Consider the following 23,898-nt stretch of genomic DNA (forward strand, 5'->3'; position numbering starts at 1 on the left):
TACTTTTAAAAATATATGCAGTTATATATACAAGGACTACCGTACAATTTAAACATCTGTCGTATTATAAAAGGCCTTATAAAAGTTAGTATGTTTGTCTGCTTTAAAATACCACTATTATAATATCATATATAAGAGCAAAATAATTTATACACTTTCAGTGGAGATGTTGAAAGTATAGTACAGAAACAGTGCACTAGGTGTTAAAGGTATGAGCATGGTGAAAAAAAGTTTTGCACATTATTCTAGCTTTAAACATGATTCAGTGCAACCAGACTATGACTTAACTGAGGAACAGATGCTCTATGTCTTTATAAGTCCCCAATCCATAAGAAACTATTTTTTGTTTCCTTCACTAAACTGATTCAGGAATATGCCAGGCTCTCTGTGTGCAAAATCTGTTCTGCTAAACTGGATGCCCAGCTGTTGGTGACAATGCTTAGAAAGGGAAGCGGAATATTTATAATACTTTATTTCATACAGCTGTCTTCTAAAGAGCAGTCATCAACATTTTATTGAATGCAGACTAAATGTTCAAAGGAGAAAAAGGTCAATATAAATTAAAACTAGTTTTCTCAGTGACAAATGCAGTGTTAAAAGTATTTTCTTGATTCTTGAGAAATAGAATTAAAATATTAAAGAATTAAGAGCATAAAGCAAAAAGATTGTACTATATTGTATTACAGAAATCCCCCAAAAGTTTGTATTGATCTTAGAAAATGACTATTCACACATAACTATTGATTTACAAAGGACAGGAATAAGAAAAAATAGAAGGGATGGTCAACCTAAGAAAATCATTGAACAGTAAATATTAAGTACAAAAACAATCTATCTAAAAGGAGATTATTTTGCTACTATATCCACATTAGCTTATCACAACATTATTTCTTGAGATTAAATCGGTTTAAAGAATTATTTATGCTTTTAGAAATCCACTTAATATCAATTTAATCTGATTTCCCAGTGAGTCAAGAAGAAAACAGAGGTACAAACAAATTAAAATGCAGATAATTTTTTAAAATTTATATTTAGCTTTGGAATACATATTGCCGTATTTGGGTATGTAAGATGTTCTGGTATTTATAACACTTCAAAAATAGAAATTAGGCCAGGCGTGGTGGCTCACGCCTGTAATCCCAGCACTTTGGAAGGCTGAGGTGGATCACCTGACGTCAGGAGTTCGAGACCAGCCTAACATGGTGAAACACCGTCTGTACTAAAAGTACAAAATAATTAGCCTGGTGTGGTGGTGCACGCCTGTAATCCCAGCTACTCCCAAGGCTGAGGCAAGAGAATTGCTTGAACCAGGGAGGCAGAGGTTGCAGTGAACCAAAATCGTGCCATTGCACTCCAGACTGGGCAACAGGAGCAAAACTGTCTCAAAAAAAAAAAAAAAAAAAGAAAAAAGAAATTAAAAAACTAAAGTTAAACAGTACAGCATTTCTTATCCTTTGTTTCTAAATGCTATTAAGATGCAACACTATACTTCAGAAGGAGACAAATTCCATCCTGCTATTAACTGTTCAAAATATTGCTTTATTATCAATGGGTAATTCTTAGGGAAAGTAACTAAATGTTTGCTTTTAAAAAGTTTACAGATTAGGCCCCAGGTTGATCTAAGAAACCCAAGGAAATAAGTAAAAAATAGAAAACAAGAAAGTAAGCTGAGTTAAAACAGGCTGTCATCTCCCACTTTATGTTTGGTGACAATCTAAACATATTATTTATTGAGGGTAGTGTAGTATTAAGATAAATCAGACATCTAATAACCAAAAGTTATAATACTTAAAATAATCCTTAAAAGATATAATAGACAAGACTAGAAGAAATCTAAGAAATCACTTAGTTCAGCCAATAGGGAAAACAGTTTGTGCAACTTGCCACCTGTCACACATCTTGAGGGAGAGAAACTCAGATCTCAGGTCCTGTGCGTAATAAATCTTTATTGAGTTGAGGGGAAGGGAATTAAAGAAGGGGAAAGAAGAGCAAATCCACTACAGAGTTTATGACCATCTATTCTTAACATTTAATTACAACTGGGCCCAACCACTCTTTTATAACTAACACAATCATAAGAATATACTAAATTGATTAGTTTACTGTTAGTAGGAATAGAGGAGACGGATGAAACACATGAAGGAAAAATAGGTAAAATTTGATTAGATATATGGGATATTTTCCTAAAATATTTACTCTCTTGTTACTAGTATTAGCTAACAAAAGTGGTATCTTTCTGGTAGTTCTGTAAAGTTGTAAAGCAGCTCCTGTGGCTACTATCTTGGTTTAAAAAAGTGGGCACACAAAATTGGACAAAGGACTTGAATATACATTTCTCCAAAGAGATATACTAATGACCAATAAGCACATGAAAAGATGCTCAACATCTCTAATCACTAGGGAAATGCAAATCAGAACCACAATGAAATATTACTTCACAACCTATTAGGATGGCTACTATTTAAAAAAAAAAAAAAGTGTTGGTGAGGATGTAGAGAAACCATAATCCCTGTGCACTGCTGGTGGGAATGTAAAATGGTTCAGCAGCTATGGAAAACAGTATGGCAATTCCTCAAAGAATTAAAAATAGAATTACCATATGATTCCATGATTCCACTTCCAAAAATAATTGAAAGCTGGGACACAAACAGATATTTGTACACCAATGTTTATAGCAGCATTGCTCACAATAGCCAAAAGGTAGAAAAGCAACCCAAATATCTACTGACAGATGAACAGATAAACAAAATGTGATATATACATAAAACAAAACCTTATTCAGCTTTAAAAAGAAGAAATGAAATTTGACATGTGCTACAACATGGATGAACCTTGAAGACATTATGCTAAGTAAAATAAGCCAGTCACAAAAGGACAAATATTGTATGATTCCAAACATAGGAGAGTAGTCAAATTCATGAAGACAAAAAATAGAATGGTGGTTGCAGGGGCTAGAAGGAGTGAGGAATGGGAAATTACTGTTTAATGGATACAGAGTTTCAGTTTTACAAGATGAAAAAAATTCTAGAGATGAATGGTGGTGATGATTGCACAACAAGGTAAATATTCTCAATGTCACTGAATTGGACACCTAGAAAATGATTGAAATAGTAAATTTTGTTATGTATAATTTAGCACAATTTAAAAACAGATAATTATTTAAAGGATATCTATCTATTGTGTCCTAATTACCTCCCTCTTACAGGTAACATCTCTGTGGGTGACTTCTAACTTCCAACTTACTCAAATTTCCACCTATGCCCATAATTTACAAGTTATATTCTATTTCTAGGAATACTAGGTTTAGATTCACTGGGATCAAAATTCTAGTTGCTACCAGAATTACTGCTGTTGAGAATTTTAAAAAATATAAAACATTTGACATGCAATTTTACATATAGAGTAACTATGTTTGTATAATTATATTATTCTCTAAGACTGTCCTCCTGTTTTTTATTTAGCTTAACACATGGTAGTATCCTGAATAGGATTATCTGGTTCATCAGAACAGAACAAGTAGATGAGTTTTATTATACAATGTTATTGACTAACATAAGTTACAATATTAAAGACATTATTCTAGGAAAAAAAACCCCTATCATTTGATTCCTAATAAAAAACCAGGAATGACACTCAGAAGATCACAAAATTATATGATTTGAGGTTCTCTTATAGAACTTTTGAAACATTAGTTTAAATACAATTTTGAATAGCAGGACTGAGGGGAGGAATGGAGGGGGTAAACAATAAGCTTAGTAAAGCGGTTAAGACTCAGGGAGCCTTCATACTACGCCAAATTCTTCCCTAAGGTTGGGCAAATCACATAATCTCACTAAGCTTCATAAAGTTGACAGTAACACTGGCCTGTAAAGTAGTAAGAAATTTCTGAGTGGAAGATAAAAATATCACTGAGTATTTCAGTGCTTCCATTTACTCCACACTATAATAGAGATGATAATATTGCCAGCTACAACTTCACAGGAGTGGTTAGAGGATTACTGAGTATGCTTGTGAGATTCTTAGAAATCCTTTGATGAAAGGCAATGGCCAAATTCACATCCCATGTGACTCCTTAAATGTAAACTGAGATATGTGAAATGATTTATTTTCCATTCTATGTATGGGAATGAGCAAAGAAGGGAGAAGAATCTATTATCCTTTCTGCATTCTCCTTTTCATTCAAGCCTATGCTTTTTGTGTTCAAATTAATAACAGTAATAGCCACTAATACTGTTATTAATCATTCATTTAGATGCTTTCATATTGACAATATTGTTATTAAGTACTGTCACATACATACATATAAAGGAAGGACATAAGTATGTCCTTTGTAAGAGTCTCTATTGAAAGCACTCAGGTCTATCAGAATTAAAAATGGTAGATGGGTGATAGACATTTTTCTGTACAAATTTTATTTCACAACATAAACATAATAACAAAAAACTAACTGATATCTACCACTCCTTTGAGATTCCAACAGAATCATCTCTAAGAAGTTTCTACTGACCACTGTCCTGTTTGCACTAGGGAAGCTTCAACTCTACTAAACAGCACTTGTGCATGACCCTCTCACCAAACTTATGTTGAAACTATTCATGTTTGTTTTTCTTCCCCAGACTAAGATGTTTATATCGTTAGCACCATGTCTACTAACTGGTAGGTTATAAGTTCTAAAAATGCTTGAACTATCTCTTCCATTAAAGTTAAAACTCCTAGATAGCACAGTATCTATTAATATTTGAATCCCCAAAGCGTGATACAGTGATTGGCATACAAGTGTTATATAAATTAATGATTTGTTTAATTAATTGCATTTATTTTTTAGTTCGAAACACTAATCTCAAATTCAAGAATATATTTAGTTTTTTCAATTTTCTATGGTGCTCCAATTTTGTGGACTTAAATAATTTTGGTTTAAAATTCCTAGATAAGACTTTTTTTTTTTAAAGCCATTCCCATCAACCATATTTAAGTTTAAATACAGAGCCTGGTGCAGTGGGTTTCACCTGTAATCCCAACACTTTGGGAGGCTGAGGTGGGTGGATCCCTTGAGACCAGGAGTTCGAGACTAGCCTGGGCAACATAGGGAGATCCCAACTCCACAAAAAAATACAAAAAAATTAGGCAAGTGTGGTGGTGTGTGCCTGTGGTCCCATGACTTGGGAGGACAAGGAGGGAGGATCACTTGAGTCCAGGAGGTCAAGGCTGCAGTGAACCATGATCAGGCCATTGTACTCCCAGCCTAGGCTACAGAGCAAAACCCTGTTTAAGAAAAAAAAGAAAAAAGAAAAAAAAAGTTCCCAAACAATATCATCTGAACACAGTCTTATCTCTAAGGTAGTCCTTTATGTTGATTTGTGTCTTACCAGTTCTGACAAAAAAAACAAAACAAAAAAACTAAGCTGTGTTTCTTCAACTATTGCCTCTCCTTCATTCTATCTTTCTGAGACTCTATTAAGAAATAATTTGGCCGGGCGCGGTGGCTCAAGCCTGTAAGCCCAGCACTTTGGGAGGCCGAGATGGGCGGATCACGAGGTCAGGAGATCCAGACCATCCTGGCTAACACGGTGAAACCCCGTCTCTACTAAGAAATACAAAAAATAGCCGGGCGAGGTGGCGGGCGCCTGTAGTCCCAGCTACTCGGGGGGCTGAGGCCGGAGAATGGCGTGAACCCGGGAGGCGGAGCTTGCAGTGAGCTGAGATCTGGCCACTGCACTCCAGCCTGGGCTACAGAGCGAGACTCCGTCTCAAAAAAAAAAAAAAAAAAGAAATAATTTTAGACTTTCTTGTTCTTTCACATCTCTAAACTCCTCTTTCATTTTATTGTTCTCTAAACTGCCTTTGGGCAATTTCTTCAGATTTATCTTCCAATTCTCTAATTCCTTACTTAGCTGTGCCTAATCTAATGTGTAAACCATTAATTTTTTAAAACAATTCAATACGTTTTGGAGTAACTTTTAATTTTTCTACAATTATAAACTTTAAAAAAGTTCCAAGAATAAAAATTCTTGTTATCATTTACCCAGATTTACCACTTGCTTACCTTTTGTCTCATGTGCTTTATCATTCTGTCTATACACATATATATATGTTTATTATATATGCTTATTTTTCTAAACCATTGAGAACTTGGAAACACAGTACACTCTTATAAATATCTCCATATGTTTTGCTAAGAACAATTTCATTGATACAATTATCAAAATGAAAAAATTATCATCAATACATTATTATAATAAGCAGTCTGTAGTCAAATTTTATCACTTGTTCTAATAATGTCCTTTATAGCAAATTTCCACCCAAGTCTAGGATGCAGTCCTGGATCACTCATTGCATTTGGTTGTCTCCCTCTAGAACAGTTTCTCAACCTTTTGTTTTCCTTAACCTGGACATTTTTCAAGACTGCAGACCATTTTTATTTTTATAAACTATCCCTCAATTTGGGACTATCTGATATTTCCCCATGATTAGGTTATGCATACATGGCATAAATACCACAGAAGTGATGTTGCATCCTTGTGAGAGCATAACTTGAGGCACTTGATCTTGATGTATTGTAATATCAGTGATATAAATTTTGACCATTAAGATATTATCTTCCAGTTTTCTCCAATGTAGTAAATAAGAAATCTTATAAAGAGCCACTAATCATTGTTCCTTTTATATTTTTTAGTTAGCATTATATTTCAAGAAAAGACTTTCTGTTATCCTTCCTTTATTCATTTATATCACTACAATGTTACAGATTTTTACGTTAGCCAATGGATTTTAAGCCATTCCTATCATTATTTATTTTGATGTTTAACTGTCCCAAATTTGGCAATGGGACCATTCTCCCCCTTCACCCCAGCTCCTGTTTAACCTATGTACTCATAACGCTTTAAGCACTTCCTAACTTTCCAGCACACGCAAAAAAAATTTCTCTGCATCAGCTTTGGAATCAGCTTTTTCCTCCAATGAGACCTAGCTCTTTTTAGTGGACAATGGTATTTAGACACCAAAATCTGGGCACTAAATGTGTTCACTGTTACTTATGTCATTGCTTATAGTCTCTCTCAGAGGACAGAGCTGGAACACACATCACACACACAAAAACATTTCTATCTACCTCTATCTTTAATGTGTATATTTTTTAAAACTATGATTTCATATTGACATCTCCAGTGCCAAGTCAACAAATTTGAAATTCCTCCATCCAAAGGTGAGAAACTGGCTCCCATCACCCACAATACACTTATGCATTTGACCAAGCCTAGAACACATAAAAACTAGTTTCAGAAGTGCTAACACGTACTACTATGGAAAGCAAATCTCTTATTCAAGTTCAATATTTGCCTAATATTTTTAATGTAAAATTTACATATAGCAAGCAGCACAAATATTAAGTGTATAGATGCGAATTTTAACAAATGTGTACTATATCCCTGAAACTCACATCTGTATCAAGATATGGAATATTTGAATCATATGAGGAGGGTACCTCAGGCTCCCTCCAAGTCCATCACCTATACCATACACAACTACTTTTCTAATTTCTTCCAACATAAATTACTTTTGCCTATTCTAGAATTTCATATAAATAGAACCATACAGTATGTACTTGCGTCTATTTTCTGTGCTCAGCATAACTGTGAGATTCACCCAGGTTGTTGCACATCAGTAGATCATTTGTTTTTAATTAATATTCTATCTTAATAAACCATTTATTTGTTTTCCTGTTGATGGACACTTGATTTTAGTTTTTAGCCATTATGAGTAAAGCTTCCAAGAACACCTTTTACAAGGTTTTTTGTGTTGTTTCCCTTAGCTATATTGCATTCAGTTTTCTTGGATAAATAAATACCTAGAAGTAGAAGTGCTAAATCATTGGGTAGGTGAATATTTATTTAATTTCTTAAGAAACTGCCAAAATGTCCAACATGTTATGGTTCATTTGTATATCTTCTTTTATTAACTATTGGTTCAAATCTTTGGGCCATTATTTAAATAATATTTTTGTCTTTCTACTGTTGATTAGTAAGAATTCTTTATTTTCCTAAATATAAATCCTTTGTCTGATATATATCTGTTAAATACTTTTTCCCAGTTGTTTGAAAATTTACTTTTGGCTGGGTGCAGTGGCTCACGCCTGTAATCTCATCACTTTGGGAGGCCAAGGTGGGCAGATCACAAGGTCAAGAGATTGAGACCATCCTGGTCAACATCGTGAAACCCTATCTCTGCTAAAAATACAAAAATTAGCTGGGTGTGGTGGTGCACATCTGCAGTCCCAGCTACGTGGGAGGCTGAGACAGGAGAATCACTTGAACCCAGGAGGCAGAGGTTGCAGTGAGCCAAGATCGTGCCACTGCACTCCCGCCTGGCGACAGAGCGAGACTCCATCTCAAAAAAAAAAGAAAAAAAAGAAAAACAGAAAACTTACTTTTTAAAATCTTATCTCTTGATGAGCAAAAGTTTAAAACATAGATGAAGTGTAATTTATCATTTTTTTCTTTTATAATTATTGCTTTCTGAGTCTTGCCTGAAATTTTACCTACTTCAGATTGTAACAACATTCTCGAATATTTTCCTCCAGAAACTTTACTTTTTACATTTAGGACTAAAATGTATCTCAAATTAATTTTTGTATGTAGTATAAGGTGAAGGTCAAGGTGTTTTGTTTTTTTCCCCACTGGGTATGCCAGCACCACTTGGGAAGAAAATCTTCTCTTATCCCCACTGAACTGCTTTGGTACCTTTGTGGGTCTATTTCTGGACTTTCTATTCTGTTCTATTTATCTATTTCTCTATATGCCCAAACTACACTGATTTCATTACCAACACTTTATGCTATGTCTAGGTAGTTTACATATTCCAACTTCATTCTTTTTTTTCAAAATTGTTTTGGCTACTGCAAGTCACTTGCCTTTCCATACAAATTTTGAAATCAGTTTTCAATTTCTATAAAATGTTTGCTTGAAGAACTAAAAATAGAACTACCATTCAACGCCAGGAGCAGTGGCTCACGCCTGTAATCCCAGCACTTTGGGTGGCCGAGGTGGGCAGATCACGAGATCAGGAGTTCAAGACCAGCCTGATCAATATGGTGAAACCCCGTTTCTACTAAAAAGACAAAAATTAGCCAGGCATGGTGGCTCATGCTTGTAGTCCCAGCTACTCAGAAGGCTGAGACAGGAGAATCACTTGAACCCGGGAGGTGGAGGTTGCAGTGAGCCAAGATTGTACCACTGCACTCCAGCCTGGGCGACAGAGCGAAACTCCGTTTCAAAAAAAAAAAAAAAAAAAAAAAAGAACTACCCAGCAACCCCACTACTGGGTATCTATCAAAGGAAAAGAAATCATTGTATCAAAAAGACAAATGTACTTGTACATTTATTGCAGCACTATTCACAAGAGCAAAGTCATGGAATCATCCTGTGTCCATCAATGGATGACTGGATAAAGAAATGTGGTATATATATACCACGGAACACTATGAATCCATAAAAAAGAATGATATCGTATTGTTCTGCAGCAACATGAATAGAGTTGGAAAGCACTATCTTAAGTGGAATAACTCAGAAACAGAAAATTAGGCCAGGCATGGTGGCTCATACCTATAATCCCAACACTTTAGGAGGCTGAGCTCAGCAGATTACTTGAGTCCAGAAGTGAGCCTGGGAGGCGGAGGTTGCGGTGAGCTGAGATTGCACTACTGCACTCCAGCCTGAGTGACAGAGCAAGACCATGTCTCAGAAAAAAAAAAGAGGAGAGGGGAAGGGAAGGGGAAGGCAGGGGAAGGGAGGGGAAGGGGAAGGGAAGGGGAAAGGGAAGGGAGGGGGGGGAAGGGGAGGGGAGGGGAGGGGAGGGGAAGGGAGGGGAGGGGAGGGGAGAAGGAGAAGGAAAGAAAAGAAAACAAGAGAAAAGAGGAAATGAAAGAAAAGGAAAGGAAAAGAGGAAAGGAAAGGAGAGAAGAGAGAGAGAGAGAAGAGCAGAGGAGAGCAGAGGAGAGGAGAGGAGAGGAGGAGAAAGAAGAGAGAGAGGAGAGGAGAAGGGAGGGGAGGGGAGGGGAGGGGAGAGAAGAGGAGAGGAGAGGAGAGGAGAGGAGATCAACTGGGTGCGGCAGTGCTCACACTTGTGATCTCAGCATTTTGGGAGGCCAAGGCATGAGGATTGTTGGATATCAACATGGGCAACACAGTGAGACTTTGTCTCTACAGAAAAATAAAAAATTAGGCCAGTGTGGTGGTGTGCATCTGTAGACCCAGCTACTTGGGAGGCTGAAGCAGGAGGATCACTTGAGCCCAGGAGGTCAAGGTTGCAGTGAGCCATGTTCATGCCACTGCAGTCCAGCCTGGGTGACAGAGTAAGACCTTGTTTCACAAAAAAAAAAAAAAAAAAAAAGAAAAGCAAATACCACATGTTCTCATTTATTAGTGGGAGCTAAACAATAGGTACACATGAACATACAGAGGGAAATAATAGACACCGAGACCTCAAAAGGAGGAAGTGTGGGAGGAAGGTGAGGGTTGAAAAATTATCTTTCGGGTACAATGTTCACTATTTGGGTGATGGGCACCTACGAGTCCAAACCTCACCATTATGCAATATATTCTTGTAACAAATCTGCACATATACACCCTGAGTCTATAAAAAATAAAAACAAATAAATTAGGTATAAATGATCATCCCCCCAAAAAGAAAGTACAAAGAAGGAAAATTAGATTACATGAAAAATGAAATATAAAACAGAAAAGATAAAGATAATACCAAATACTATTATACAAGTTTTTATCCACTTTTTTTTTTAAAAGATGCATTTTAAAAAGTAGAAATAAAAAAAGCAAAACTTAAAAAGAAATGTTTGTTAGGATTATGACAGGGATTGCATTAAATCTAAACATTGGTAAGAACTAACATTTTAATAATACCACATTTATCATTTAATAATACTCTCATTTATCTTCATCTTTAATTCCTCTAAGGAACATTTTGTAATTTTCACTGTAGAGGTCTTGCATGTCTTATGCTAAATTATTACATGTATTTTTATGTAATTTTAAATGAAAAATCTTAAACTTCAACTTCCAGGTGTTTATTGCTGAAATATAGAAATATATCGATCTTGGCCGGGCACGGTGGCTCAAGCCTGTAATCCCAGCACTTTGGGAGGCCGTCATGGGCGGATCACAAGGTCAGGAGATCGAGACCATCCTGGCTAACATGGTGAAACCCCGTCTCTACTAAAAAATACAAAAAACTAGCCGCGCGAGGTGGCAGGCGCCTGTAGTCTCAGCTACTTGGGAGGCTGAGGCAGGAGAATGGCATAAACCTGGGAGGCGGAGCTTTGCTTGCAGTGAGCTGAGATCCAGCCACTACACCCCAGCCTGGGTGACAGAGCGAGACTCCGTCTCAAAAAAAAAAAAAAAAAAAGAAATATATTGATCTTTGTATACTGATTTTGTGTCCTACATCCTTGCTAAATTGTTCTGAAAATTGTCTTGTAGACTTTTTAGGATTTTCTTCATACATGATGTCATTGTTGAATCATTAATTTTACTTTTTCCTTTTTTTTAAAAATTTTTATTGTTTTTGTTTGTTTTGAGACAGGGTCATCCAGGCTGGAGTGCAAGTGACACAATCACAGCTCACTGCAGCCTTGACTTCCTCAGCTCAAGTGATCCTCTTGCCTCAGCTTCCCAAGCTAAGGCACGTAACATCATACCTTGTTAATTTCCGTATTTTTTTTTGTAGAGACAGTGTTTTGCCATATTGCCCAGGCTAGTCTTGAACTACTGGGCTCAAGCAATCTGCCTGTCTCAGCCTCCCAAAGTGATGGGATTACAGGCATGAGTCACTGGGCCTGGCTCCACTTTTTCCTTTTTAACATTGTGGGTGTTTTTCTGTGTGTGCTTTGTTGAATAGAGCTGGTGAGAGGACACATTCTTGCCTTTTTCCTAATCTTAGAAAAAGTTTTCAATACTGAATATATTACCTACAGGTTTTTCAAGGAAATGAGAAGTTCCCTCCTATTCCTAGTTTGCTGAGGGTTTTATTTTCTCATGAATGGGTATGTTCTTTGTACAATTAACCAATGAAATCGTCTGGGTCTTTGTGGGAAGATTCTTAGTAACAAATTCTATTCCCTTAATTATGCAGATTTTCTATATCATCTTATGCCATCATGCTAAGTTGTATTTTTCAAGGAATTTGTCAATTTTGTATAAGTTGTCAAGTTCACTGGAATAAAGGCTTTAATGATATTACCTCTTTTAATATCTATAGTATCTTTAGTGATATTCTGCTCTTTCATTTTGGATGCTGCTAGTTTGTGTTCTCTTTCATCTAAGTACAATTTATCCTTTCATTCTGGATATTGATCATTTGCTTTCTCTCCTGTTAGACTGTTATATAGACCTTTCCCTTTTAAAAAAAAAAAAACTTTCATGTTTGTTCCTTATAGACAGTGAAGAGTTAGGACTCGCTTTAAAAAAAAAAAAATCTAGCCTTATTCTCTACCTTTTTCATTGATGTCTTTACTGCACTTAAACTTGATGTAATTATCTGGTTGGGTCTACCATTTAGATAGTTGTTTTCTATTTGTCCCACCTGCTTTTGTTCCTTTGTTCTATTTTACCTGTCTTCTTTTGAATTAACAGTATTTTAAAATATATCATTTCAATCCCTGTATCTGTTTTTTAGGTATGCCTCTTTGTATTTTCAGAGGTTATTCTGGGGATTACAATATGCCTTTTTAACATATCACAGTCTATCTAGAGTTATAATAATACATTACTACTTCATGTAAAAGAGAAGAATCTTGCAACATTATAGTCAACTCCCTCTGTGCTTTGTGCCACTAGTATCATACACATTATGTCTACATATAACCCCATAATAGTGTTTAATTTTTGCTTTAAACATTCTCACCTTTTTAAGAAGTTGAAAGCAAAAAATATATAGATCCTCCTTGACTTACAACAGGATTATGTTACAACAAACCCATTGTAAATTGAAACTATTAGTTGAAAATGCATTTCACACATTTAACCTACTGAACATCATAGCTTAAACGTGCTGAGAACTCTTAAATTAACTTATAGTTGGGTAAATCATCTAATCCAAAATCTCTTTTAAAATAAAGTGTTGACTATCTCATGTAATTTATTGAATACCACACTGAAAGTAAAGAATGGTCGTATGGGTACTTGAAGTAGTTTCTACTGAACGCATATTGCTTCACACTATTATGAAGTAAAAAAATTCTAAGTTAAACCCACAGGTGAGAGTCACCACGCTCAGCCAAAAAGGCTCTATTATACCTTCCTCTATTAGACTTTACTGACTTTTACAAGCAGGAAAGAATTGCATTTAAATTTCGTATTTTTCTTATATAAAGTACTAATGATTTCACCAATCTTCTTTTAAAATGCAGGACACTTTATTCATAAAAGAAATTATATAACTTTGAATATCTACTATAATTCAAAGGATGTTTATTTAATGGTTAACTTTCACTTGGCCTGACACATCATTCCACCCACCTATTTCTTTATAATCAATCCACAAAATAAAAATCATTGTACCTGGCAGTAGCATCAACATGATTACAGCATATAGGCACAATAAAGATCCAGGATACGTTTATATTCATTTTCCCTTATCTTGGAAAATACAGCACATTTTAAAGTTCTCTCAGAAAACTCTCAGACTACAAATACATCAGCAGAATGGCACCCACTGTTACTGTTACGAATAGTTTTCTACAACAATAATGCTATTCCAACTTTATAGCTTTAGTTCACTCATAGCTTGGAACAGAATAAAGTTAACTCTGGTAGAGAATATCCTTGGCGGAATTAGCATGATGATGTACACTAATTAGAAAGACTAAGCAAATGGTATTTTTTAAAGGAAGCTTTATAAAGCAAAAGGTAGAAGAAAAAAGGTCTAGAATGGGATTTGATTACTTATAGCAAGAGCTACTAAAAAGGCATGTATCTGTCTACATAGAATGAAATCTTTCCAAAGTAGCAACTTTATCATTCAATTAATACATACTTATTGAGCAACTATTTTATCAATGAGGATACTGAGTAACAATCTAAGGAGCACACAGCTGGTTAACAGACTCAAGATTCAAATCCTGTTTGTCTTACTCCAAAGTCCATGATTTTTCCACTTCAAATCTAAAAAAAGGGAAGGTTTCAACCTAGATAGAGAAATGACTATGTCGCTAATTTTATAATGTACACAGAAAGAGGAGCAAGATTGGAAGGGAAGATGATTAGCCTAACGAAACCAACAGCAGCATTTATCTAATTCATCTGCTTCCTCCAAAGGATCAAAGAGAAGGCATAGAAAGCTACACTTAGTGAGGACTTAAGATAGGTAATCTCTAAATCCTTTTAAAAAACATTTTAAGTAGTACATACTAAATGAATAAATGTAATACTAATGAATAAATGTAAGCTGTGTAAGTTATAAAACATAAGAAAATAAACACCCATAAACTCACCACATAATTTAAGAACTAGATCATTACCAATATGATTGGGTATACATGCATCTATTTGCTTCCCTCAAAAGTCATCTATTAAAATGTATTTATCATTTCTCTGCCTTTTAACAATAATCTTATCACATACGTATATAACCATAAATAGCTTATTTTGGCTTGTTCTTAAGTTTTATAAGGATAACAAATGTAGTCTCATACAAATTGGTTCTTTAACTCGTTATGTTAAGATTCATCCATCCACTCTATTGTCACTGAACATTTGCTGTTTCTTATTTATTTTAGATTCATTTGGACCATGTATATTTTCACAACTACTCATTGTAGTATTGAATTTTTTTCTGCTCAAGGTTCTAAGAAATTAGGAGATAGATCACACCCTCCCATAAGTTATATTACACATTTAGTCTTCCAAATACATACCAAATAGTCACCATTTCAACATCACTTAAAAATGAATCCACCTTCATATGTAACTTGCCAAGATAGCTATTTGCACCACTCATTTATGACCTTATCAGTAACCACATTAAAAACAAACAAACAAACAAAAAAAAAACTTAGTTTACTAACAATGATGGAGATTCTCCACTAACATGTCATTATGTTTTATGCATTACTTAACTGCTGATTTGGTCTTAAATCACTTTGCTAAAAGTTAGAAAATTAGCAAAGTAATTGCTAGTCTCACATATAATATATATCAGCTATATATGTGAGATGTTAACCTCAACTTTAAGGTTGTATATTTATTATCAGAATATATTTATCTACAAGCCTAATATAACATCTCCTGTGCATGTTAGGAGGACAGTTGTCAAAAAGGTCCACTTTTAAGCCTGACGCAGTGGCTAACTCCTATAATCCCAACACATTGGGAGGCTGAGGTGGAAGGATCACTTAAGCCTAGGACTTCAAGACCAGGCTGGGCAACATGGAGACACCGTCTTTACAAAATAAAAAAAAGTAGGCATGGTGGTACGTGGGAGCCCGGGAGGTAGAGGCTGCAGTGAGCTGTGATCACAGCACTACACTCCAGTCTGGCCAAGAGAGCTAGACTCTGTTTCAAAAAAAGAAAAAAAAAGTTCCACTTTTCATAGTTTTTTGGTTCCCCACTCGTATACACAGACACACAGTTCAGGAGGTATTACCACTTGTTCGGCAAATACACGTTTGTTTTCATTGCATTCTTAGGGACTGTGTGTGTGTGTGTTTGTGTGTGACGTTATCTTTACAGCTTTGTTTATCTGAGAACTGGATGATTTTTATAATGCAAGAGTAGGGAGACAAGTCTCTTTGCTTAATTCTGGGGAAAGGAAAACCTCCTCAATAATCCATAACCTTTAAGGGCATCAGTAAAACATGCATTTATTGGTAGCTGTGTTGAACACCATATTAGGTGATGGGTTTATCTGTAAAGATAATAGCAGCTCTTATCCCCTAAAGTCTTTTAGGATTAAACGAAAAAACGCAGATAAATTGATTAACACAGCACCCACATTGTAATTCGTGATTGAATAAATATAAGTTATCATTTCTGTACAGCTTTCCCCTTTCATGTCAATTCCTATTTGATGCAAATATTTCCCCAGCTGCGTTACTTTGCATTTTACTTAATACTGAAATAAACTAAGGAATAGGTTACACTAGAGGGGGTACCTAAATCAACCTGAGGATAAGGACAGCCAGGGAAGAATTACAGGTGTTTGATATCCACCCCACTCCCACCTTTAATGACTTTTTTTTTGTTTTAAGTTTCTATAGGGTAGCAACTATTTTATGCATCTCAATATAGGATGGATGAAGCATAGGAAAAATAGATGAATATTATCTAGCACAATGCCTATTCCCACTATGGTCATTCTCAATAATCAGGTTATTGGTCATGGATGGGAATTTAGAGATTATGCAGTACAAACTTATTTGTATAAGAAAACGGAAGCTCAGGGTCGATAAGTGACTTGCCCAACAGTGAAAGAGTCTTAACTGGAATCCAGGTATCTAGACCCAGTCCACGAGTTCTCCCACGGGTTTATATGAACGCGCCACATTAATGAAGGCAAGGGACTGACAAACTACGAAGGCCTGTTTTTATCTACTCTGTTTCATTCTGTGTGTTAACCTTATTTATGTTATTTCAAGTTAGACATCACCTTAAATACAGCCCACAGCTTACAAAATCTGTCAAAAGCATCGTAGAAACAGAAAGCAAAGGAGGACTGTCGTATGAGTACCGCTGGAGGAGACGTAGAGTTGAGGGTACCAAGCGAGAACTGTCTGTCGACAGAGGAGACAAGTTTATACTCCGAAAAAATAGGAAAACGAGAAAGGCTGTTGGGCCACATAACATCTACTCTTCTTGCAGAGGGCCCCCCAAAACAGCAATACCCGGGGGAGGAGATACCTACGGCATTCTGAGATTCGGGGAAGCACCACTGCCGCTGAATAAAACAAACCCAGCATCTTCTGAAAACAGAAACTCCGCCAAAGGAAACACCAAGGCATGAAAAGCGCGCGCTGGACGTTGCGTCACGCCCACCGCGGCCGGGCGGAAACACCCTCCCCACGACGAAGGATCCGGGTGTGAGCGAGCAAAGGAGCGGGAGGGGAGTTTAAGCCCAGGAGAGCACCCAGTTTCTGCTGGGTATAATAGAGCACTCTCTGTCACTACTCTGGCCATACCGCGGCTCCTCTATCTGGCCCCGCGATAGAGGAACAACACAGCTGTCTCTGTGCGCTCTGGATCAGCGCTTCCTAGATTTCTAGCCGGATCGTTTGGGGAAGAGCTCTGCATATTATTTCCGGTGGCGGTGAGGTGCAGTTGCCATGGTGATTAGAGAAAGGCCGAGATCTGTCCGGCTGCGGTGAGGGGAACGCGGAATCGCCGAAGAGAATTGGCCGCGCTTCCTTGTTTGTGAGCTAGAATTAGGTAGCAAACAGCTCACTGTCTCTATTTCTTCGCTCCCTCTGTACCTCTCTGTGTGACTGCTTCTCCTTCCCCTGCTTTGTCTGCTTCTCTGTCATAAACATTTGGTCCATGTGTATACCTACAATGTGCATGTAAATGCGGTTTTATTTCCAGAGGGGTACAAAAATAGGGAGATGGTGCCCGAGATTACCTGTGAAAGTATTTCACTGTGTAGGGACGGTGACTGGATGGCTTTCTGTTTTCCCTTGGCCCGGTAGAAGCCTTAGGCGCTTGTTAACAGTTTATTTTTCTTGCTGTTGTGTGGCTGGTTATTTATGGAGCCGTTTGCTGCAATGTACTCTCTAGGCCCCTGTCTCAGTCTCGGGCTGGAGTTTTAAATAAAGGAGGTTTCCAAGCCTGCGGGGGGTGCAATTATATGTTTATTTAAGCTTCAGTTTGGTTTCTCGTCACAGAAAGGAGAAGAATAAAATTCTGGCACATTTCTGCCTTGCGATTTCCACGTGAGGGAGTTGCCTTGTTTGGAAAGAATATTTGAGGACGATCCTAAAAAATACTTACACTTTAAAATTGCTTATTGCAAAGTGAAATTCATTCTCCCTTCCTTCTTGAAACAGTTTTCTTTCACACTTGTGAGGAGATGCATGCACGCATATGTGTTTAAAACTCTGATGCTTAATTATAGTAATACCAATTTGCAGTAACCAGACTGTGACACCACATCCCTGTGGGGTCCTTCTAAACCTGGTGTAATATGAAAGTGCCAGGCAGGCGGCCTGTGTATTATAAATAGGGTACTTCATCCATGGTAAGCAATTATTATCTTTCTTTCCCAAGTGTAAAAGATCTATATAATTCAAAAAGGTGCAAATGATTTAGGTCTCCTGAGTAGGAATCCAATGAGTCCTGAAGGGGACCCTACCTGTATCATCTTATTATTGAACTTGAAATATTCAATTTAGTTGGCTGGAGTGTATATTAGAAGTCAAAGCTGGTTAGAGTAATGTTGGAAGCTGTTAGACCAATCTGATAACCCATAGTAACCATTGTTCAGTAAACCTATATCCACATTAACAAAGAATAAACTGTTAGTGAAATTTATGGCTTTTTGCCACTTACTGCTAGCTGGGTGACATCGCTACCCCTCAATTTCCTCATCTGTAAAACGGACAAAAAAAATACCTGACCACTGTAATAGGGATAAGACAAGATGTATGACAGTTCTTTAAGCTCTTATGTACAGAGGTGCTATATCAACCTCAAACATTGTTATTAATAAAGGAACACAGTAAAACTATGATAATGTTATAAATGACACTTTTGAAATATAGCTATTTGAAATGTGGGGCTGCATTATTGAGATGTTAATGAAATGATCTTGCTGATCCTGCTGTGGAAGATGGGTGCCAACTACCACTCATATCCAAATTCTCATTATTCTGGAGTTTCTCATTATTCTGGAGTTTCTCATTATCTGCAGTTGACTTAGCACTTATTACGTGCCAAGCAGTATTGTATATGCTTCACATGTATTAACTGATTTGGTCCTCTTAAAAACCTGATGAAGAGTCTCATCTGACTTTCTTATTTTGAGAGAATAGATGTGTGCTTTTCCTTTGTTCAGTGATTCTTCTTTTGTATATATCTTTGTTCTTTTGGCTATTATTACATACTTGAACAATTGTATATATACATATGTGTATATCTAAAATTAGAAATCAACTGCAAGGGCTTATTCTTGTTTAATGTATAATACGTCCATATACAACTATAATATTCATCTTTTTCTTCCACATATAAAACTCTTAATATCTTGATTTTTTCATAAAAGTTATAAATTTTCATCTTTTTCTTCTATGTATGAAATCTTAATTCTCCTCCCTGTATGTGAAAGACATGGTGACCTTTGCATTTTAGTGATTCACATTGACAAACAAGTTTTTAAATTACTTTTCAATAGAATGGCGATCAGTCCACGAAGCGATGCAACTTTCTCCAGTCAGAAATCAACACCTTCAGAGAGTCCTCGAACAAAGAAATTTCCACTAACTGAAGAGGAAATATTTTATATGAATTGTAGAGCTGCCTACTTAACTGTCTTCAAAAGCAGCTTGGAAAACATTATTTCTAAAGATCAACTTTACTTGGGTAAATTTTTTAAAATTTTAAATCTTTCACCTTTTTGTTGAAAGTTAATAAATAGGTCAGAAAGACTGAAATTAGAATTACCTTGTTGAATCATCCCAATTTCTTAGTGAAGCTTGAGCAATGGAACTATAGTAAGCTATTATGTCATATTATATAGTTACATATTCTAGGAACTACAAATAAAACTTTCAATGTTTATACAAACTAGATGGGTAATTGAAAGCTTCTGTCAATTACTACTTGCTTAAGATATTTTTAATTCTCATTTTGGTGCTCTAAGATTTATCATAATAAAATTAAAACACTTTTGGCCTCTAAGTCACCAGTCTGGATTTGACCCGTAAAGTGTAAAGGATATGTAAAAATGGGTGGAATGTCTGAAAAAAGTGAAGTATTGAGAGATAAGTGAACTTTTAAAAGATAATTGAGTTTGGGTTTTTTTATTTCTTATTTTTATTTTTTGTTTTGTCTTTTATTGCTTCTGTCCTTCATCACATTTAAAAATTCCTCTCATTACAAAGGTCCCCAGAACCACCAAATTTGGTCCTTGCCAGGAGTATCAAATGATTTGGAGGTCTTTAGTCATGAGAGGGTGATAAACAACAGTACTAGATAACACTGACTACTCATGTCAGTTTCATCAAGGCTAATAACTTTATGGGTAGAGAAGCTAAGTTATTTTACCAATTTTAGAATGAATTTTCTTAAACCAAAACCCTGACATATTTTTGCAGCAGTGTCTTGAGTTTGTATCCAATAAGATCTATTTGAGGAAATGTATTTTGAGGAATACAAGAATTGACAAGATTAAAATTTATTTGATGTCCAAATAAAATATATTATTTGTAAAGTAGTTTAAATGCAAATGCACATGACTGACTTTTAAAGTCATGTTTAATTTTGATTTACATTATTTTAAAATTACTAACATGCTCTATTTTGAATTTTAAGTATTTGTGTTTAATTCTTATACATTAAATGTTTAGGCAGACATCCAATAAATTTTTGTTTTTTGAAATGGAATCTTGCTCTGTCTCCCAGGCTGCAGTGCAGTGGCGTAATCTCAACTCACTGCAGCCTCTGCCTTCTGGGTTCCAGTGATTCTTCTGCCTTGGCCTCCTGGGTAGCTGAAATTATAGGTGCATGCCACCATGCCTGGCTAATTTTTGTATTTTTAGTAGAGACGGGGTTTCACCATGTTGGCCAGGCTGGTCTCGAGCTCCTGACCTCAGGTGATCCGCCCACCTCGGCCTCCCAAAGTGCTGGGATTACAGGCGTGAGCCACCACGCCTGGCCAGTAAATTAAAATTACTTCTCATTTGCCATTTTTTCTAAAATGTCTGAGATTTTTTGTTGTTGTTGTTGTTACTGTTTTGAAAATATACTAAGAGAAGGAATCTGCTAAGTTTAAAAGTTTAACATGCCTTCCACTACTGTGGCATTTAGTTTGTGAATCAATGTGTATGTATTATTAAGGTGTTATCAATCTTATAAAATTATCTGGGAGGATAACAATGCAGTGTTTGTCTCTTCAGTGTTATATACACTTTTGGTTTTAGGGGGGAATACTCCGTTAACGTTGTAATAATTGATTTTAGATGAACTATTTTTTAAAAAGGAGTAACATGAACCAGAGCTGCTTCTTATTGCTATGTCTTTCATCTATATCCTTCTGCCACTTATACATATAACATGTGCATTTCCATTTTAAGGTCGGATAGAGCAGTAGCATTATTATAGCTTTATAGCTTTAAGTTCCTTTTTTGTCAATTTATAAATAATACAGGCATTATAGACTCATGTCAGAACTTTAAAAGTAAACCCTGGCAAAAGATCCATATCATGGTGTCAAAATTTAAACATCTACAGCTACCTAATATTTTTACTATCATCAAACTTAATAATTAGATCCAACTAATTCTAAACCTAGAGATTAAAGTTAGTAGGAAATAGATTGTATCAGTTTCTTAGATATGGGTATGTCTGCTTACTGAGTACATGTTTTGGCATAATTAATTTTATTCTGAGAAAGTTGTTCTTTTCTAATTACCAGTACATTTTTTAAAACAGTATTTTCTTTGTTACTAAAGATAGCAGCAAGCATATGCTAAGCTACCACTTGTGAGAAAAAGTTACACACCTTTTTTCTCAAAACGGAACATAAAATATAATTTTCTTTCATGTGGACTTCAAATGCTGCCAGGGATGTGGAGAAAAGGGAACCCTCATACACTGTTGGTAGGAATGTAAATTACTACAACCACTGTGGAGAACAGTTTGGAGGCTTCTCAAAAAACTAAAAATACAGCTACCATAGGATCTAGCAATTCTACTACTTGGTATATACCCAAAAGGAAATCAGTATATTGAAGAGATATCTGCACTCCCATGTTTACTGCAGCACTATTCACAATAGCCCAAATTTGGAAGCAGTGTAAGAGTTCATCAATAGATGAATGGATTAAAAAAAAAAAAAGGTGGTACATATACACAGTGGAGTACCATTCAGCCATAAAAAAGAATGAGATCCTGTCATTTGCAGCAACATGGATAGAACTGGAGGTCATCATGTTAAGTGAAATAAGCCTGGCATGGAAAGGCAAACATCACATGTTCTTATATATGGGAGCTAAAAATTAAAACAATTGAACTCATGGAGATAGAGAGTAAAATGATGTTTATCAGAGGCTGAGAAGGGTAGTGGGAGTGGGGGGAGAAAATTGAAAATAGAAAAATAGAAAGAATAAGACCTAGTATTAGCTAGCACAACAGGGTGACAGTAGTAAAAAAAAAAATTTAAGTGTACATTTTAAAATGATTAGAGTATAATTGGATTGTTTGAAACAAAAGATTAATGCTTGAGGCAATGGATACCCTATTTACCCTGATGTAATTATTGCATACCTGTATCAAAATATATTATATACCTACTATGTACCTCCAAAAATTAAAGATTAAAAAAAAGAACCTTAGACAAAAGGCACTTTAGGCTTAACAATAAGGAAGAAATTTTGCAGAAAATTTTATATAATATTCATTGTCATAAAAATAATTTAGTAGTTGTGTAAGTGCATTCTGTATATGTACCGTGATTCAGTTAACTACTCCTTGATTGTTTGAACATTGTTTCCTTTATTATTAGTAGCAGTAGTGTAGCAATATGATGAGCATCTTTGCACACTAAGCCTTTTTAAAATAAAAATATTTTAGAGGCAAAAAAAAATTACAACTTCATTTACATCTACTTGTATTCGCAGCTTTTAAAGGGTAGGAGTTGGCTGGAGTTGGAATCCTAAAACACATATGCCATTTCTTTGATTCTGTGAACAGCTGAATTAAGGAATAGTTCATTTACACACTAGGCAAAATACTTACTTACATGTTGTTGCTAGGGCAGTGTGGTAATCAGGACTTTTGTCGACATCCAAAATAAAACCGTGGAAATAAAAACATTTATATTATCTCCAATGCAACGAATTTCCACAAAGCCTTTATAGGTGTATGGAAGATGGCAGTTACCACAACTGCAATTTCTGTTAGCTCTGAAAGTCACTGGCATAATCTAGAGGAGAAGAGAATTTTATTTATGGATTTTTAATATGTTATTACCCATAAGTTATGGCCATAGATAGCAATTTTACACTCAGATGTAGACTTCCTATTTAGATTGTAAAATTTCTTGCCAGGTGTGGTGGCTCATGCCTGTAATCCCGGCACTTTGGCAGGCTGAGACGTGTGGATCACCTGAGGTCGGGAGTTTGAGACCAGCCTGACCAATATGGAGAAACCACGTCTCTACTAAAAATACAAAATTAGCCAGGCATGGTGGTGCATGCCTGTAATCCCAGCTACTTGGGAGGCTGAGGCAGGAGAATCGCTTGAACCCGGGAGGCGGAGGTTGCAGTGAGCCGAGATTGCGCCATTGTACTCCAACCTGGGCAACAAGAGCAAAACTCCATCTCAAAAAAAAAAAAAAACAATAAAATAAAATTTCTTTTTTTGAGATGGAGTCTTGCTCTGTCACCCAGGCTGGAGCGCAGTGGCGCAATCTCGGCTCACTGCAATCTCCACCTCCTGGGTTCAAGCGATTCTCCTGCCTCAGCCTCCTGAGTAGCTGGGATTACAGGCACATGCCACCAGGCCCGGCTAATTTTTGTATTTTTAGTAGAGACAGGGTTTCACTGTATTGGCCAGGCTGGTCTCGAACTCCTGACCTCAGGTGATCTAACCACCTCGGCCTCCCAAAGTGTAATTGTAAACCCAAATTACAGGTGTGAGCCACCACGCCCATCCTAGATGATAAAATTTCTTTGGAACTAAAAAGTTT

General features: G+C 36.1%; 2 protein-coding genes across 11 annotated transcripts in view; one reads left to right on the forward strand and one right to left on the reverse strand.

The window, feature by feature from the left end:
- The window catches only part of ITGB3BP (integrin subunit beta 3 binding protein), an 80,119-nt gene extending 62,825 nt beyond the window's left edge, over positions 1–17,294 (reverse strand). For 5 of the 7 annotated variants that reach the window (XR_002523841.2, XM_009209818.3, XM_003891986.4 and 2 more), the window contains exon 1: positions 16,906–17,294. Coding sequence is in view for 4 of the 7 variants with exons in the window: in XM_009209818.3 (XP_009208082.1) it covers positions 16,906–17,177 (272 nt within the window). In the remaining 3 variants the exon portion in view is untranslated. The remainder of the gene's footprint in view (positions 1–16,905) is intronic. The other 2 variants (XM_021942410.1, XM_021942409.1) reach the window with 2 other exon arrangements.
- The window catches only part of EFCAB7 (EF-hand calcium binding domain 7), a 46,916-nt gene continuing 40,119 nt past the window's right edge, over positions 17,102–23,898 (forward strand). Inside the window, exons 1-2 of one of the 4 annotated variants that reach the window (XM_021942398.2) lie at positions 17,118–17,426; positions 19,384–19,571. In XM_021942398.2, coding sequence (XP_021798090.1) covers positions 19,385–19,571 — 187 coding nt within the window. In that variant the 5' untranslated portion in view covers positions 17,118–17,426; position 19,384. Of the gene's footprint in view, positions 17,427–19,383; positions 19,572–23,898 lie in introns of those variants that run through there. The other 3 variants (XM_021942393.2, XM_031669460.1, XM_031669461.1) reach the window with 3 other exon arrangements.

The sequence above is a fragment of the Papio anubis genome, chromosome 1, assembly GCF_008728515.1.
Source record: "Papio anubis isolate 15944 chromosome 1, Panubis1.0, whole genome shotgun sequence".
Classification (NCBI taxonomy): Eukaryota; Metazoa; Chordata; class Mammalia; order Primates; family Cercopithecidae; genus Papio; species Papio anubis.